This window comes from Cavia porcellus, unplaced genomic scaffold (genome assembly GCF_034190915.1).
Source record: "Cavia porcellus strain 051 isolate PalLab524CR breed Dunkin Hartley unplaced genomic scaffold, mCavPor4.1 scaffold_12, whole genome shotgun sequence".
Lineage (NCBI taxonomy): Eukaryota > Metazoa > Chordata > Mammalia > Rodentia > Caviidae > Cavia > Cavia porcellus.
In genome coordinates, this window is record NW_026947495.1 from 2,223,696 (window position 1) to 2,243,014 (window position 19,319).

At 44.6% G+C, this 19,319-nt stretch overlaps 1 protein-coding gene and 1 long non-coding RNA gene across 2 annotated transcripts; one reads left to right on the forward strand and one right to left on the reverse strand.

Annotated features, from left to right (window-relative positions):
• Positions 1-1,013: 1,013 nt before the first annotated feature.
• LOC100733361 (conserved oligomeric Golgi complex subunit 1-like) lies at positions 1,014-14,231 on the reverse strand (the record flags this gene model as incomplete). Its single annotated transcript, XM_023561059.2, is given in 17 exon segments — positions 1,014-1,307; positions 2,374-2,452; positions 2,533-2,642; positions 3,048-3,156; positions 3,766-3,802; positions 3,805-3,892; positions 4,707-4,865; positions 5,322-5,468; positions 6,859-7,350; positions 7,352-7,647; positions 7,984-8,174; positions 8,176-8,184; positions 8,856-9,012; positions 10,975-11,145; positions 11,288-11,469; positions 11,617-11,861; positions 13,893-14,231. Coding segments are annotated over 17 exon segments (2,949 nt in total), but the record flags the coding sequence as incomplete, so codon positions are not given.
• Positions 14,232-14,413: 182 nt separating this feature from the next.
• Positions 14,414-18,994, forward strand: LOC134478192 (uncharacterized). Its single transcript, XR_010050678.1, has 2 exons — positions 14,414-15,078; positions 16,733-18,994. It is a non-coding gene; the product is annotated as an uncharacterized LOC134478192 (long non-coding RNA).
• The last annotated feature ends 325 nt before the right edge of the window (positions 18,995-19,319 follow it).

Consider the following 19,319-nt stretch of genomic DNA (forward strand, 5'->3'; position numbering starts at 1 on the left):
GAAACACTGGTCCCTGAAAAGACTACCACGAAAAAGCCAAGTATTTCAGAACAACAGAATAGATGGCTAGAGGACATCACAAGAAGTATTAGGACTGTACCTTTTACAGAGTCATAATTTCAAAAGTCAAAGACTTTGCTAGGAGAAGTGAGTTCCAAAGAACCAAGTTGCAGAATGATGGCAGACTAAGGAAGTTGTTTGTTGGGATTTGACTCATAGGTGATTATCTCTATAGCCAAGAGAAAATGAAGCCTGGCTAGTAGACAGCAGATCTTAGCAGTAACCATGTGATATTGGCTTTAGGCATGTGAAAAATATAATGTCTATGGAGCTAGGAAGGCTTCCCAGATTTTAGAAGGCCTGAGAGGGCATTTATGAAACTTTGAATGTGAAACCAAAGGTGAATTGGAGACCCTGGAAGTTTGTAAAAGCCAGGAATGTGGCCCATTAAGGAAAACTGCAAAGAAGGAGCACAGCCCACCCAAAGCTAATGCCATGGGAGCTACAACCACCTGTTGTACAGTAAGGGTGAATCACCAAAGCCCTTTGAAGTTCACATCTTGCCACAGATTGCTTTGCATGTTGGACATGAGCTACAGGAATTATATTTTCCATGCTGGAATTTGGATTTGCTTAGCTCTTGTTCCTTTCAATTCCCCTCTTTGTACCTTTTGGACTGGAAATTTGCTTGCTTTTATTCTCTTCTGCCTGCCACCCTACCTTGGAGCCAGCTGATTATGAATGGAAACCTCTACAAAACATGAGCTGAAATAAATTTTTCCTTCTTTAACTTTGAATGTTGGGTATTTTGTCTTAGGAACAAGAAAAGACACTAAGATATGCAATTTCAATAGTAAAGGCCTAAATCAATGTTGACAAAACACAAGCTAGCTGAACTCATGTCCAAAGTGAAAAACAAAATGAGACTACTGGAGGAGGATTAGATTTGTTTAAAGTCAACCTTAACAGGACGAGGGAATGAGATGGCTTAGGAATAAATGAGGAGAGGCACCTTCCAGGGAAACAGTCTACTAGTATTTATTTATTTAGAGAGCTGGACATGCTCCTGTGTTATTTTGTCATACTTGGGGGCCAGGTGAGTTTGAATAATGAAGGTGCAGATGTTTCGTCCAGTAGTATTTATTTAGAGAGATGGGCATGCTCCTGTGTTATTTTGTTATACTTGAGAGCCAGCTGAGTTTGAATAATGAAGATGCAGATGTTTCATCTTCCTCACTGGTGAGCTGTCTGAAGAGGGAGCCAGGCTGCGTGCAGTCACCTGCTCTGGAGAGCGCTGAGGGGCCAACCTGCCACAGGATGTAGAGGAAGTGCCTTAGAGTCCACCTGAAGCCTCTGCCTGCTCCCCTTCCCCTTGCCCTGCACTGCAGTCCATGCCCCTCCAGTTGGAAGCCACACAGCACACATAGCAGGGCTGAGACAGCTGGATGGCTCTACTAAGAGGACTTTGCTCTTTCAAGGTTGGAAAGGATGTGGGGGGACAGCCACGGGGTTTTAGTATCTGACAGAACTTGAATCTCGAGAAGGAAAACCAATCCAGGAAGAGAGTAACCCTATGTACCTGCTTTCCACAGTCTGTTCCTCTAATAGGGATAGAATTTAAAGGCCAGTAGCAGGATGTGGAAACTAGCATTACAGGGAAAAGTTACAACACAGGCCATGCTTAAGGAGTGTGGATTTTTGGCAAAGTTCTTTTTATCTTTTTTTCTTAAGTTGTCTCCCCAATTTAAAGCCAGATGTTTGAGAAGAATTTGTGACCTTAATACGTTTGATGACAGGCAGTACAAAAGGACATGTTGCAAATATTTTGTACAAGAAAAGAAACAACAACTGAACCCCACAAGACAAACTGAGCTCCCAAACACACATGTACACAGCAGAATTCAGAAATACCCAGGATGACTCTTCAGGCTTAATGGATGGCATCCTACTGAAACGAAATGTGTAGTAAGAGGAAAATGGAGGTATGGAGAAAGCAAACTCATTTACTTGCCACCCAACTAAGAGCTATAGAAGATGAAGCCACCAGGACAAAAGGATTTTCTACAAATTACTATCATAAATATGTTGGGTGAGCAGTTACTCCTATTACTCTACTTCATCCTGTTTGCACATCTTCTACAGCCTTGCACCTGGGATATGTTTCTATTATAAGTCCCTTTGGCAGTGGCAACAGGCATTTGTTAAATATTCTATTGGCTCAAACTAGTGAAACCTTGTATTTCTCTATTGTGCTGCTATTAAGAGCAGCATTTGTGCATTCTGTCCCTCGCTTCTTTCTCACTGTTATTTCACAGGGAATTGACCGGGTTGGGTGGAATGGGATCAGCAAGGAAGAACTTTCTGGGCACTAACCTGGGCTTTTGTTTCAACGCCTGTGGTGCTTGACTTAGCCTTCCATGTGCTCGTCATGCTCAGTGGAAGCAGGCCAAACCTCCAAGAGGAGAGGAAGAATTTCAGGGGCAGGAAGGAGCAACCTTGGAGCCCAGTGAGAGTTCTCATGATATGGCTCACCTGATCTGACTCGAGGCCAATGGCAGTATGTTGTGGGCTTCCTGGGAGTTCAATGAGCTGCTCCGAGGGGTGAACTGGTTCTCTGTACCAGTAACCAATCCAAACAGGACCTGATGTACAAGAGTGAGCAGAGCATAATACAGGATTTTACTGTTCAGATCAGAGAATCATTTCTCCATTAGTAAGCACCACCAATTAATTTCTAACCGTCACTTTTGGAGCTGTTCTTTTGAGTGTGTGAATATTTCAAAATTACTTTCTTTCATGGAATCTCATGGCCATGTTGTTCTCATTCTGAGGTTTGTATCACAGTTTATTAATCCTTAACTATAACTTTAGAGGTTAGATCACTGCCACCCCAGTGCATGTGATTTTCCCTCATCCTCTTTCAGCCTTTGCATCTCTACTCAGCTGCCTGCGTGTCACCCTCTGCCAACTAAGTGCTGAGCAGGTCTGTTGTGTAATGTGGGGCTGTGGCATTTGGTTCATGCTGAGGGTATTTTGAGGCAACTTACGGAAGTGCGCTGCACCAGAAGATGGAGGTTGCTGTTGAGGTACGGTGTGAATACATCCAGGTCAAAGGGGTCGATGAGAGCTTCCAAGTGCTCAGTCACTTTCTCAGTTCTTAGAAAAGTTGTACCATCGTTATTTTCCAGGGTTTTTAAGGATGAAAAAACAATTTTACAATATTTTCAATTTACAGAAGTTCTGAAGTAGATTTGATATCTAAGTCAAAACCATTCTTTCCTGCTGTTTCTAGGGGAAGCACTAAGATCTCAAATTATACCCAGTGGTCACAAGCTGGACCTCCAGAGAAATGAAGTTCTGCCTACTTTGCTTGACATGAAATGCATCCAGCACTACACTTCTGAGGGGATCAGGTCCCAGCAAACCACTGTAAATTGAAAGCACTGTAAACTAGAACTGACCACCACAGCCAAGCACCAGCACCTACTCAAAGGGTACGTGGTTTCTCTTTGTGACTATAGGGCTGCCCTGGAGCCGTGGCCTCTGGATGCTGACCACATTTTGAGAGAGGATCATAATGCATAGCATGAGCCCAGGAAAAGCCCCAACTGCCAAATATGAATGGTAATTCTCCTGAATGCTTGCTGTTTTCCCTCAATACTACTGTGAAAAAAAAAAAAAAACTGAGAACAGCCCCCATGAGCAGGGAGCATCTCCGTGCACTGGGAAGAGACTTTGGTGGACAGCCCAGCAGAGAGGCAGTACCTGCAGTCCAGCTTGCCATGACCACTCTTCATCTCTTGCTACTGAGGACAATGCGGAGGTCATAGAGGAGCAGGTCATAGAGGAGCTGCAGCGCCCAATTCTGTGTCAGTGGAAATGCACCTTCCTTCTGCAGGTGAATCCCCAGCCCAGGGACACATGGCTCATTATGTGGCACAGTGACTAACTGCGTGTTCCAACTGGGCTACAACTTGGTGTTTCCCAGGCAGGGTTAATCTCACAACCACAGTGTGCACTAGCAGCTGGGTCGGAAGGCTAAAAACCTAAGAGCAGAGCATTCAGGGAGACCCTGCCCTTAATCAAACAGGCCTCACTGCTGCTGTAAGTGTCATTTCTGCAAACCAGGGCCTCGTGTGTGAAGGAGGTATATGGTGAAGAACCCTAGCAGAGAACTCACTGACTTTGTTCCCCCGTCAGGACTGCTCCTGTCTTTCACATGTGTCTAATGCAGTGGGAAGCAGAGGCTGAGGGACACAGACTTCCCCCTACTCCTGCTTGTGCGACAGTTGTGCTGAGCAGCTGCCCTCCTAACGGGCACTCCTGCTGAGGATGAGTGGGGAGATCTCCATGTTAGCTGGGAGGAACCAGCTGAAGACTTCACCTACTGGGCACATAGAAGGAAATGCAAGGTTAATCATTTGCCCAAAGTCTGCAGTGAGCTGGTGGCAGTGCCAGGGCTGTGAGCTGGGCCTCCTTTCTCTGAAAGCCAGCATCTGGCTCACTTGTCCTGAACCTCCTCCTTCAGGGAGACTAGTATGCCCCAAGAGAATGGGTGTGAGCCACAGAGCTGCAGGAGCCTTTACAGGACCGGATGCCTGGGCTGCGTGACACTTAACACTCCAGACCTTTGACATGAACTGGCAACAACCAAGAAAAAGAAAAGCCTTTGTTTATTACTAATGGGGGATCAATCAAACACCCACCTTTTGCTTTCCTTCTGAAAGTTTCTCATAGGCAGTGATTACTTGAACCATGCAGTTTTTCAGCATCTCCTGGAGTGTCACTTTTGGCAGGGTGTGGCCTCCAACCCGATTCATTTCCTGGCATAAGCTAAACAGGAAGGACTGTACATACCAGGATGGCTACAAAAACAAAGGAATGTCATGTTGCCAACTTATACCCATTAAATGTCACACAGCAAAAGTGGGCCCATTTATCCTTTCAAGGCACATATGCCAGGACCTTGAGCTCCCTGCTCAAGCATCTCCCAGATACAAAGTCTCTGTGAAGTCTTCGCTTTTGTGGTCTGAGGTCCACCAGGCAGATGGCATTGTAATGCTGCTGTCTCACTTCAGGGTAAGTGGTTGTCTCAGCACAAGGCCCATGCTACCAAGGAAAGTATCATCAGTCCGCTTCTAAAGCGGTCTTTGATCTAGGTGTTCTCACATCCTCACGCCCCCACAGTCCTGTGGTACACCTCTCGGCAACTACTCCTCCGAAGCTGCATGCTGAATGACTTTCTGAGATTGTTTTGCTTCCCCAATAGGAGGTCTTTCCCTTCTTCAGCTCAAGTCCCTGTGACGGCAGGATGTGCTCACCTGTGAAGGGAGTCGGATCTTGGATGTGATGCTGCTGACAGACTCAGTCTCCTCCTGGATTTCCAGTTCCTCCCAGTTTGTGGCTGTGGCTAGGATGCAGCCAGCATCATCTAAAAGTAATGACTGGGTAAACCTATGAACCAGAACCTGGTGATCAAAGTAAAATATCCATGTAAGTCCTACAGGCTGTAGCGTTTGTTACCTGGAATGATCTTCAAACCACATTAAGCTGCTGAGGGTGTAAGTGGGATGATGAGGGGTCACCACTACCCTCTTTTTGCTAATTACCACTACCAATAAGGGGAATGCAGATGCTATGTACCTTACTCACATCAAACACTACCATACACTGTAACAGCTTATCTTGTGAGGAGGCAGCTAGAAGAGCCTAAGATAAAATCACGTAAAAATAAAAAATAACACACATCCATTTATAGCTAATTCAAGCAGCTAGATAAGCTTTAAAATATTAAAGACAGAGAGACACAAGATTAAAATAAAATTACAGACAAGGACTTTTCCTCTCCACAAAAGCTCATACAGAGTAGGCCAAGGTGACAGTTCCTCAGTTTCTCCAGTCTATACCTCAAAGACCCACTGCTTTAAACTCATTTTCTTTGAAAAAAGCTTTTTTCACATTCTGCTTATTCACATAAAAACAGGACAAAAAAAAAAAAAAGAAAAAGAAAAGAAACCTTAAGTGATTTGGATTTCCATTCAAAATCTCTTTCTGGGAACAGAAATATTTCTCTTATTTCCAATAAATTATTTCCTAATTCTTCCTTTTGTCTATGATTTCATTCTCTGAGTTCATGAGATTAGGAGCTGTTTATATAAAATTAACTGTCTCAATATGTAAGCAGTGGACAGTGCACAATTGAGATATTTACACTGAGGGCAAGACAGACAGACCAGGGCTGGGATTTAGCTCAGCAGCATAAGTGCCTTCCTTGCAAGTGTGTGGTCGTGAGTTCAGTCCCTGGTACCGATAAAAACAAAAAAGACAAAAAAAAAAAAAAAAAAAAAAAGGCAGACAGACCTCTGCCCAGGCAAAAATGTTTCTTTAGTTCTTTTTCGTGTGTGTGTGTGTGTGTGTGTGTGTGTGTGTGTGTATGTGTGTATGTGTGTGATTGTTATGGTATTGGGGATTTAACCTCACACCTTTGCACTGAACTCTATCTCCCAATGATTTATTATTATTTTGTTTACTTTGATGGCATGAAGTTGCCCAGGCTAGGCTTAAAAATGTGATCCTTCTGCCTCAGCCTCTCAGATTACTAGGATCATAGGTGAGTACCACATTTTACGGATCTTTCATTTCTCCCGATAGAAGGAAAAAAAGAAGGCTTTCTGTCCATAAAATCTAAGTTAAAAACAAGTAGAAAAGGTTTACACTTGAATCACCTTGGAGAGGCAAGTTGCACACAACTGTGAAATAAGCTGTTACTCTCTTACAACCTAAGGAACTAAGGTTAGCAAGACCTGAGTAAGACAAAGGGAGGCAAACAAAAGATCCTAAGAATCTCCTCTCACTCACTTTCACAACTGCTGAGCTCCAGACCTGGTAGCCCATCACACTGTGCTGGAGAAGTAATTCTTTCACCTCCTGCCACTGGGCCTGCCCGGGAATGAGATCCTGAGCTTTCCCCTTTGCCTGCTTTTTCGGAGCCCTTGTCTCCCTTTCTGGTTTCTCAGCACTTCTAGACCTTCCCACAATGCACACCTTCAGTTCTCCCAGGGACTGGCAGAGTCTGGCCATGAAGAGGACCGTGTGCAGCTTGGTGCTGTGGAGGACATCCTCCTGGGCCTGTACAACAACTTTGATGCTCTGCAGCTCCGCCTGGATGCAACCCATGATGTATTTGACACACCCCATAGAGTGAGTCTGCAGCATGGCTTGCACAGTCCCAGCATCTGCGTATTGGTCAAAGGCAGAGTTCTTGGCCTGCAGCATGGGGGCAGTATCCTTGGGCAGGGCCGAGTCATCAGAGGGAAGGTAAGTCAGAAGGTCATCCAGTTTAACCTTTAAGCTTGGAATCCAAGGCAGTACAGAAATTCTGGACACGAGGACTAATAGCCTGGGCTTTCATGGAGAGGCCACCACTGGCTAACTGGGGTCAGTTTGCCACACTGACCCAGGCAGCATCAGAAGGCAGGTCAGTGGGACTCTCATGCCAGAGGAAGAGAGACATGTTTTGCTCAAAGAGAATGTGCTTGTTTGGTGTAGAACTGCCGGTGCTGCTCTCAAGTTCCTGCAGAGCTGAGACCAGCAGCTCTTTGGAGCTACTGGACATGGACTCAAAGCCTTCCTTTGTCAGAATCTGAAAGAGAATGAGAGGACAGTTCTAACCCTTGTTCTTTAATGAAATTTCAAAACAACAGGAGCAAGTAGCAAGTGATCTTAGCATTCAGAATGTTCCCAGGACATTCAGAAAATCTTTGTGGTGTGGCACGAATCAAAAGATACCACCCTGATAGACATGGGCTTGTTCCAGGCCACCTACGTGAGGTCTGGTATGCTGCTCAGGTCTAGTTTCTCCAAGTGGTAGTGAGTAGGGACAGAATAGACCCAGGAAGTGACAGGAGGCTCTCAGGATAGACACAAGTTCACACTGGGCCGGCTGTGAAACAGGGGGCCCAGGTGGTTTCCCGCCTCAACGTAGGCGGTCCAGGAACAGCTGCTGCATCACGTCCTCCCAGAACAGGAGTGGCTTCTCCAGAAGCCGCCAGCACACCACCTCCCAGCTGTGTCTGGCAGGCTCACTTGTAAGAAACTGCCACATGGCATCCCGGATCCCAGAGAGACCTTTCATGCTCTTCACATACTGAAGCAGGTTAGTGATCCCGTTCTTATTCAGTACACCTGAACAACATTTCCCATGAGTTCATTATGCTTATGGTTTCCATACCATTATTAAGAAAAATGACAATAACTTGTTTCCAAACCTTTTTTTTTTTTTTTGAGGTGGTGAAGGGTCTGGGAATCGAACCCAGGACCTCTGCAGTCAGATAGATACCGAGCCTCTTTTAAAATTTTATTTACTGGGAATAAGGTCTAGCCATATCACCAAGTTATTCAGGCTGGGGTCAAATTTGAATCCACCAGCCTCAGCCTTCCAGCAACCATTCCCCCCTACTTGAAAATCTCTTACCTAGAGACAGAGACACAGACACAAATAAATTCAGAGCACTTAGGTGCCAATGTTTCTGAATGGCTCTGGCACAGAGTCCTTAGCCCTCTTCATTCTTACTTTCTTGGAGACATGAGAGACTCTCAAGATCCATGGAATTGTTTCAAATACAAAAGCATTTAATAAAATTTTAGGAATTGGAAAACTCTTACTTAAAGAGAATTTAAGGGCCCCTACATAATATTGTCCAAGACAGTTTTCTTCCTTGGTTCTCCCCCAGGGGAACGCAGGGGCACTTCAGCCAAGTGGCTGGGATTCTCTGCACAGACCTCACTGACCCGTGTACGGCCACATTGCAGGCTGCATGGGGGCCAGGCCCGCCTCAGAGGTATATGCTACTCACATGGTGATCCACTTCTGCAGCATGTCTCTCAGGTATTCCTGGCTGATGGGATGTGCCAGGGTTCGGAGCACTGGCTGGAACTCGACGACAGATGATGGCAGGTGTCTAAGCCAGCTGCCCAGCTTCATCTCCCCTTGCAGGACACTAATGCCTTTCCCTAGAGAAAAATCTCAGTGAGAGGTAGCCCAGGCCATACCTGGAAATACATTATTAAAAATGGACCTCAGAGGAATTTCCAAAAATCTAGTTTTCACTGCAGAGTCAAAATAGAACCCTACAACAGAGGGAAAAATAAAGTACAGCATATATCCAGTCCCTCCTCAACAGGGATCAGAATTCCTGTAACTGTGGTCATCTCTGGGATGAAGAAGTACAGGTAAAAAGAGTAGAAGGAAGACATCAGTGCTGTGTACACCCTAACATTGTTTTTCTTTCCTTAAGGTAGGATCTTGCTTTGATGGCCAATGTGTCCTCTAACCCTGGGCATCAGTGATCCTCTGGCTTCAGCCTCTTGCAGACCTGGGACTACAGTAACACATCACCTGGCAATCTCTGACATTTTAGCACCATATTCCTATCACCCTTGAGGACCTATGCAGTGCAGCTTAGAGGTGATGCACCCTGTACTCTATGTGCAAAGTCCTGTGAGTTTGAAACCCCGGGCCCTTCTCAAGTGACTCATAACTCTGTTTTCCAGTACACTCAAGATTAGCTATTCTCATCCTCTGTGAAAGGCATAAAGTAGCAAATGTAAGCACTGGGAGAGAAACCAAAATACAAGGGAACAATGTCTGAGCAGAAAGGTCAAGTCACTCAAAGATGAGGTTGTATGATACTTGTATCTCTTTTTGGAAATGGCCACTTGGTCACAGCCACACTCACTTGTTTGTTTTTGGTCTTTGTATGTATTTCTGCTGTTTTGGAGACACTTCCACGTGCCTTTGTACTCCTGGAGTTCTAAGGCACTGCTTGCTCTCTCAACATTTTTTTCTTAAATAACTTCCATATGTATCAAATAACTCCCATATGCAGATGCACTGCAGGTGTGTCTCTGAGAGTCATTTGCTCAACCCCAGTACCATTCCAACGTATCAATCCTCTCTAGTGTGTGAACTCACCACCAGACTCTTCAAATCAGCTCCTTTTCTAGTTAACTTGGACACCTCCCTTTCCAAACCAACCCATCATCAAATCCTTTCCTTGAGATGCTCAAGGTGGCACAGGCCTGTAATCCCAACACTGAGTAGGATAAGGCAGGGGGGTCACTATGAGTTTGAAGCCAGCCTGGGCCACATAGTGAGTTCAAGGCCAGTGTGAACTACATAGTGAGACCCTGTCTCAAAAAAAAATCCTTTCTTCAACAGACATGAAGATTGTCCAGTGAGCTCCATTTCTACAGCTGCCTTGTAACTTACAATCTGTCCCCATGATCACAATGACAGCCTCCTAAGTGAGCCCTCAGCATCCCTCTACCCTATGGGATCCCACTAACACTTAAGAGCCAGTTGTAGTTATTTAATTACAGTTGAAATACAGGCTACCCAACTGAAGGGAATACATGAGAACACACAGGAGCTACACAATCTAGGAAGGTCCCAGAAGGTATCCATTGTTCCTTGGATAAAGTCCACACTCCCAAGCCTTGCCCACAAGACCTGCCTTTAATTGGCTCTTGGAAACATCTTATCTCCTCTCTTGCTCTTTTAAATCTCACTCAGGAAACCTCACCCTCACTGGCCTTCTTCACTTCCTCTATGACACTACCATCTTCCTTGCCTTAGAGTTCTATATACTCTCTTCCCTTTGCTTGGAATTCTCTTCCTTGATAAATTATACTCTACCTTTAGCCTTCAGTTTAACGATCACTTCGCCATGTAGTCCTCTCTGGCCCCAGCAAGTTCCAGTCAGAGTTCCCAAGGCAACTTGTATTCTGCATTTATAGCAATGACTAATAGTGACATTAAACAGTTGTTTGCATATTAATGAGCTTAATATCTGCCTCTACCACTAGACCATGACCTCCATGTTTCTCTAGTTTCTTGGCCCAGTGGCTGGAACAAGTTAGACTCTGGGTAAGGATCTATTGGATGAGCCAGAAAACTGTTGGTTAAGAGCTCACTGGTGGGATGCTGGCCTGTGATGGTCTCCAGAGTAGAGAAGAGCAGCCCACATGGCAGACATGGATCTGGCAGCAGCCCTTCTGGTAAAGTGTAGAAAAGGGCATGTGCTTGGTTTAACGTGGTGGCCAGCAATTCCACTAAGGAGCAAAACTGGGCCTTGATGCCAGAACCTGTGAGAAGAAATCACTCTCTTTAAACAATTTCTATTAGAAAAGTTAAAGACATAGCCCTTTGGATGCTCCAGTCTCTCTCTGCTCACCCTGTTCAATTCTATACTTAAGGACCAAAATTTTGGAAAGAAGTCACACCTACCATGGTTCAGCTGGTTGAGAAGTGTCTGAATAGCTGCTTTTCTGGCCATCAAGAAATCTGTGAGGGCTTGGCGAGGGGAACTCTCTTCTAGGAGCATTGTAGAGCAGAGAGCCCCTGCCACAGCTTGGTCAGACACAGCTTGGCATTTGAGCAGCATCTTGCTTTCACGCAGAATTATTGACCTTGAAAGAAGATGACAAACGTCAGCAGGAAATTTTTAACATCTTGGGTGAAGAGCCCTAGTATACTGGGAAAGAAGACAGATTCCATAAAACTGCAGTGATGAAGGCCTGGCAATCACTGGAGACCTTCTTGTAGCATCTACTTACCGGAAGTGGCTGGCTGCTGCCACCTGCCGGATGAGTATAGGAAATCGGGAGAGGATTGAACTGTACTGTGAACTGGATGCAACCAGCTGGAGTAGGCTGTGGAAGTGGCAGCAGAGCAGGTAGAGCTGTGTGGCATGGAGATACTGAGAGGCTTCCATGGAGCTCCAGATATTCTCAGGAATTTCCAATAGCAGCTTGATCTGGGCAGCCATGCTGTAAAACTTCTCCTGGGACGCTGGCGGTTGCTGTTGGGAAGGGCATAACAAAGTCAGAAAAATAAAAGCCAGATCAGTGCTCTGCAGGCTAAATGACAAGTCAGAGGTATTTCAGTATTTTAAGGTTTCACTATTCTGGACTCAGTGCCACTTGGCTGGGTATCAAGGTCTAATGTAAAGTAAACACCTTCATCCTCTGGTTACCAGTGATGCTCTTTTAGTGCTATTTGTTTTGTTTTGTTTCTTGGTATTACTGAGTTGACCCCAGTTGACTCAGCTACATCTCCAACTCTTTTTTTATTTTGAGAGTGTCTTGTCACTCTAATTATGCTTGATCTTGCTATCTTCCTACTTCAGTTTCCCAGAATGATAATATTAGAGATGTGCACACCATGCCTGCCTATCCTCCTTAACCTGTGATCCTGTTGGATATCTTGATTGATAGCAGCAACCCCTGTAGGCCACTCCTCCTGCAAGAACTGTCTATTTTCCTTATGTTCAGCCTTACTATTTTTGCCCTGTTGTTTAAAGGGCACCAAGGGCTTCCTCGTTAACTGCTCTTCACCAACTATGCAAATCTTTTATCTTGAGGATTGTGGCTTTTCCCCATCTTAATGCACCCTCTCAAGCATCCCCTCTCACAGGAGTACTGCCTTATAAAAGAGCTGGAGGCAACTAGCTTAGGGCCTTTAATGGTCTCCCTTTCCACCATTCTTAGTGCAGTAGGAAGGCCCTTATCACATAACAAATGCCACTGCCTTTATCCGGACATCTAAAATGCTGACTATGACAAAATGAATTTTCGTCCTTTATGAATAATCCAATCTGACATATTTTGTTATAGCAACATAAATCAACGAAGAGCTACATTCCAAATCTCATGTTTTTAAGGCCCTTCCTTCTTGAGGACCCAATCTGAAAGTGATTTCCTTTACCACTCTTATGGTAAATTATTTTGGGAATTCATCTGTTATGCTAAAATATTCACTACTGCTGTTCTAAACCACTTCTATTTCTTATGAACTTGTCTTGAATTTATAACCTAGAATATCTCAGCAGGATGGATCAGAGCAGGAATTAGGAGACTGCTGCTTATTTGTGAACTGAACAGAGAAGACACTCAAATTTGGAGCGAGGGAGGGGACAGAAAAGTAGATACAGTAACTATGAAAATGAATACACTTCTAAAGTCAGGTCTTTTAATAAGTCTGAAAGTATGGTTCAGTCACAGCAAATTTTGGCCACCTGCAGAACAAGTACTTCACACACAGTTCATGGAAGGTTGAGGTCATTCATTTCAAAAACTTCCAAAGAATTTCCAACCTTCTTCATATATAGTTCTTATGCATTACCCCATTGCCTAGCCTCGTTTTCTGTAACCCGGGTAGCATGAGAAGGTCCCGCAAGCGATCAAAATGTGCTTTTGCAACTTACTCTTCCCTATCACACTAAGTTGTCACCGGTTACGCTCAAATGCCTCGTACACCTGCTTCATCTCCATGCCCCTCACTCTGCTCATCCCTAGGTCAATTTTCTCCAGGTAGGCCAGAGGCTGCTCCTCATTTACTGCCCCCTTCCTTCTCCTTACCATTGGTGTTTGGGAGAAGAAAAAGAAAAAGGGCACGGAAACCTGAATTTGAAGAGCCCTAGTTCCCTATGATGAACATGTTCAGGTGCTCAAATGTCAGGACTTGCCACCTCAGATCCCCTCCAACTCCAAAGGTGGGGATGCCACCTGGCTGGGTGAACTTATTCCTGGGGGCGGGACAGGGAAAGACGGCTGGGCGGAAGAATGAATGACTGGAGGGGAAGGTGTGAACCTAAGGGAGAAATCTGGTCCCTGGAAAGAACGTCAGGAGGTGCTAATTCGGTAAAAGGGTAAACTCGAGCCCTAACAGGGAGTCCGGCCGCGGTGAGCGGTGAGCGGTTCGGGGAGGAAGTCTGGGCCGCTCCAGAAGACACCTTCGACGACGGGTGGCGAAAGGACCTGTAGCCCTCCAGGGCCGGCCCATGCCGCTCACTCCCGGAGATGAGGTCGGCGGGCCCGGGCGGCTGCGGCACTGACCTGCGGGGCGGCGGGGGCCGGGAGGCGGCCGAGCCGGCCTGGCGGAGGCGGCCGCAGTACTGGTCGGTGGCTTTCACCGCGTCCACCAGCCCCTCGGCGCAGCGGCGCATCTGGCCGATGGTGTCGGCCGCCTCGATCAGGTCGCGGTACCGCTCGCCCACCATCTGCCGCAGCTCCTCCTTCTTGTGCTCGATCTCGGCCCGAACCTGGCGCTCTAGCCTGCGGATTTCCTCAGCCCCATGAGTCTCGAAAAGTGCTGCAGAGTCGCGCAGATCCAGCCGCTTCACTGCCGCAGAGGCAGCCATGGCCGCCACGATACTGGAGTCAATCAACTGTCAGCCACTTCCGCCCACCAGCCCCGCCCCCGCCCCGCCATTTTAGATGAGGGCAGAAGTGCTTCCGCTCCCTCGGAGCCACCATGTTTGTTCTGGGCTTCTTGGGTGTGACAGATGGACGGTGTTGTTTGGAAGGCAGGTGCCTACTTAGAATTAGCTAGGGACTCTAGTTACCTAAAAATCTAGGTAGTAATGTTGATTGTTCGCTTGCCAGCTGACACCTGAAACACTTTTAGGTGCACCTGGACCCTTTCCTTGATAGAAAAAAAGCCTTAAGATAGAGTTATTGCAGTTGGGCACGTGTCATCTGACTGTCATTTCTCCCCTAGACGCCTATGTCCCCTTCTAGGACATGGTAATGCCCCCAGGGACCGTGTTATTTCGCTGTCAGTTGGTTCCACTTCTGTCGAATCTCCTGTTAAAACCTGGCTACCCAGATATCTGGTAGCTTGAGGACTGGAGGTCAAGGGTGGATCACAATGTTTGACCCTGGTACTGCTACCTGCTGGTGCCTTCCGACGCACCATGCCCCATGTCCCCGTGACACGTAGATGCAATGTAAGGAGGCAGATTTGCATCCTGTTATTTGCTAGCATCATTAGCTGAATGTCATTTGAGAAAAAAAGTTTGAGGCCATTTCTGTACGTTGGAAAAAGTTAAATTGCAAAGACTGCCTCAGGGACTCCTGAACACTTATTTTGCTTGTTTCTTTTTCTGATTAGTTCTTTGAGGTTTTCCGTTTTGCTTCAGACCTTCATTTCGTCAGGACAAAAGATGTTTCTCCAGCTACATGTGGCTGAGCGGACAGTGTTGGATAGAAAAAGTGTAAGGAGGCAGCTGGCATACGGTAGGTGTTAACCCAATCAGTAATAAAACCTGTATCTCCTAGTTCAGAACCCTCATGTTGAGAGTTTATAACAGACAATCTCACTCCCCAAATAGTACATTGTGTCATCAGCCATTTTCCACACGGACCCTCTTTGCCATCTATGTCAGTCTGATAATTCAGCCCTGCTGGTGCCCTCTCCCACCCACCAGCTTCATTATTTCCAGGCAATTCCCAGACAGCCACAAATTTCCCTCTGTACATAAATTATTAACTTTTGTTATTCTACTTTACCTCACAGTAGTCCTATACAGTACAGGGAATATCATTCTTGCTTCACAGATGGTTCACTTGAGACCCTAGGAGGAAAATAGATGTACTCAGTACCATTTGCAAAATCTGTTATACCCATCAGCTCTGTTAACTATTCTATAAGTAGCAAAAACCTAAGGAAGGCTATTTATTTACCTACCAATGTCACACAGCTTGTAAGTTACAGTGAGCACTTGCACCTAGATTTTGAAATTCTTAGTTACTGGCTTTTTTTACTTTTTAAGTTTTCTCTAAATTCAGAATGCCCCTTGGTGGTAGGGCTGCATTACTGGCTGTGCAATCTCATTCTACGGGGACAATTTATGTTTCCTGCACAGCATCTGCAAAATCCGTTCTATATCTTGGGAATTCCTTTCTGTGTGGAAGGATCTTTCACTAGGATTCCTTACAGTTACAGGCCAAGCCAGTGGCCTGGGACGGATGAACTAGATATAACCATCTGTCCTCCAAATGGACAAAATGCTGGTGAAGTCAGAAAGCAGGGAAGGGATGAGTCGTTCTGCTAGCAGCCCAGGGGTTACCTGCAGCTTGCATTCCCCAGGGACAGCAGGGGCAGTGAATCCAGCTGCAGCTCATAAGTGCCAGTGCTAGAAACAGAGCTGTTGATACCTGCAGGTATCCACAGGGTGACCTCTCCAGAATCATCCAGTGGCATGCTTTGATTGAATTTGGATATGTACCTTCCCTTTGTCCATTTTCCCTGTTTCTGTAGCTTTGTTAGAGATGTTCACTCTGTCTAATGTTTTGTTGATAAATTCCATTGCTTTATTTTAATGTTTTTGTGGTATTGGGGATTGAATCCAGGACCTCACAGTGGCCTACATCCCCAGCTTTTATTTTTTTGTATTTTTGGTTTTTAGACAGGGTCTTGGTAAATCACTAAGTTGCCCTGGCTGGGCTCAAAGGAGTGATCTTCTTGCCTCATACCCCCAGGCTGGTAGGATTATTGGCTTGTGTCACCAGGCTTGACTGATAAATTTCATTTCTTTGAAGCTTAAAGCCAAAGTCTATGGCTTGTCCTAAAGACTCTGAGAGCTTGTACTTGAGTTCCATCTCTATGAAAGTTGGCTGAAGCTTTTCCAATGGTATTGGGCTGTGTGTGTCAATGTATAAATGATGGCAGGACGCCTGAAGTTTTACATAAGAGATGCTCCTTGTACATTTACATAATACCTGCAATTTCAGATTGAGAAAAGGTCAGCTGCCAACCAAGCAGCTGAGTGTTTCCAGAGACCAGTGTGCTCTGTGATCAGGGCTTGCTCTCTATGTCTTTCTACTGTGTTTTTCCTGCCAAGTTTATTTGACTGTCCTGAAGATGCCACTGTTGTTCCTCTTCTTGCAGAACTCGGTGCTGATGAAGACCGTCTGAAACCTTTCTTCTTAGCCTGAACACTGGAAACACTCCTGAGGCCTGGAGGAAATGGATCATTGCCTCTGCTTTTGAAGCCTCTTTTCCTTTCATCTGCTTCCAGGGAGCAACCCCACGTCTCCTGCTGCCTTCTGTCTATCAGCTGGAATTATGAAAACTAGGAATTGGCAAAGTGCTCAGCTTCGGCAGTTGGATCAGAAGCTGTGTTGCAGACAGGCAAGAGAGGTGAGAAACTAAGTTCTTTTTACATGAGATACTAGGAGGTACATGAATATTGCCATAGTTTAGTTTATTGTAGGCATAAGTACAGATATGACTCCTAGTACTGCATCAAGCTTCCTTCCTTTTACATTAACACATTCCTGCCATCTCAAATCACCAGTACTGTCCCATCGAGTGACTCAGGACACTTGATGGGATTGTTCCATGCTACCCAGTAGGACAGTCATGCATGTACCACTAGTGGTTGAAGCCTGCAGGAATGTAACAGATTCAAATCAGAGCTTCCCAGCAGTGAGACATATGAATTATGGTCCCATTATGACTTTCAGCTATAGAATTCTAAGCCTGCTTAACCTGTTATGGTATATTTAGATCATCCTGGGTCCCTGCATTCTTCTGATAATAGTAGCTCTAATTTTGGGCACCATCTAGGTGTTCTGCATATATTATTTCTAATTCTCACACTAATCCTTTGCATAAGCAGTTTGGCACTCATTTTACTGATAAAAGCCAAGGTCCATCCAGTTCACATAATCTGACTGAAGTCCAGAGCCAAGCCTGTTTTCAGATCCTGGTCAGTCTGACTTTAGAAGTCCTTGATCTTTTTGCTTTGTTGCATGATTAGTTTCAAAGAAAATTTCAGAATAACAAGAGACGCATGGTCTCTTGCATGGTCTCCAGCAATTCTGAGCACCATTCAGATAGTCCCCATACACTCCCTACCCTCTGCTTAAGAGTGGGTCTCCATAGTAATTCAGGCAGTTTGGGGCCCCAACATGAAATAGATCTCCAGTGATTGAGAGCTAATGTCGCATGGAATGGCCATTCTTGGTAACCAAATGTCAACTGTGCTATAGTGCTATCTTCACCGCCAGAAACATATTCTCACATTCAGTCTCTTCGAGGCCCCCCGGTATGTACTCCTATCTCATTCAGAACATTTAGGACCCAGATTTCTTCTTCTTTTTCTTCCATATTTCTTATTTTGTAGTAGATATTTATAAATGAAGCCAGACTCAAATATTTCAAGGAAAGAGACACTATGGTAACCACTATTAAGTCAGGTTATCCTGTGATGAAGCACTAGGTTGCTGAAATTGTTATGCTTTGACCTATATTGTTATGCTGTTATATCCTCTTTTATCTCAATCTCCCCCTTTTTGTAAAAAAAATTATTGATTTATTTTATTATTTTTTTTAATTAAGGGAAAAAGTAAAAAAAACTCAGCAGGATATATTATAGTAACTTTTTAAATTTCCTTTTAACTTGATTTGAAGCCCTGTATTGCTCCCACCATCTTGTTTTGACTGATTTCACTCTGTTTGTTCTGTTTGATAGTATCAGTTTGAGGGTATAGGCAACTACTTTGAAGGCAGTAAGATTTACTATGACGCCCATTCTGATTTGACTATTATCTTCTTTTGAAGTCCTGTAATGTCTCCAATGTTTAGGTTTTATTAGTCTTGTTCTGCACTGTTTTGTTCAATTTTATTATACCTAATGATATAGGCAATTCTTTTTAAGGTAGCAAGAGGCATTATGGTAACCATTGTTGATTACCTTGTATTCTGTTTTTACATCATGTACTATGTCCATCCTTTGTTTTGACTGACTGCTTTGTTTTGTCATATTTGGTTTTATTCTCTTCCAAAAAAAAGTAATAAGAACTATGGGAGTAATAAAACCCAAAATGTGTAAATGTTGTTGTAAAAAGAGAGGGAAAAAAAGTGCTCTAAAGGATACAACTGCAAGTGTGTTTAGGTGTGGTAAGATAGATGACCATATTACTAAATTTTTGTTGGATCATTGAACACAACTGTTTGCAGTCTCACTGTTTGAATGTCCACTTTGTATGTTTTAATCCTGTAACTTGAACAACTATTTCTAAGATGACAATATGTAATGTATTAACTAGTGATACTTTTTTTGTGAAATTCTGTATTACTTGTACCTTTATACTGTTTTGTTTTGTTTTGTTTTGTGCTCCTTTAAATAAAATTTAAAAAAATAAATGAAGGCAGAATAATGCTGAAAATAGATGGGTTTTCAATAGTTTGGCTATTGAATGTCTCCTCCTAAGCCCATATGTTAGAGGGCTGTCCCCAGGGCAGGACTTTCAAGAGGTGGTAGAACCTACACAAGGTGGCTCTATCTATGGGAGGACTTAGGTCATTTGGGGGTGGCCTTCAAAATAATATGACACTGTGGTCACCTCTTTGCTTTCTTTTTTTTCCTGGCTATGAAGAGGTTTTGCTCTGCCATGCTGGCTATGGCGTGCTGTCTGGCTACAGACCAAAGTGATAGGGCCAATTTATCCTGCACTTAAAAAACAAAAAA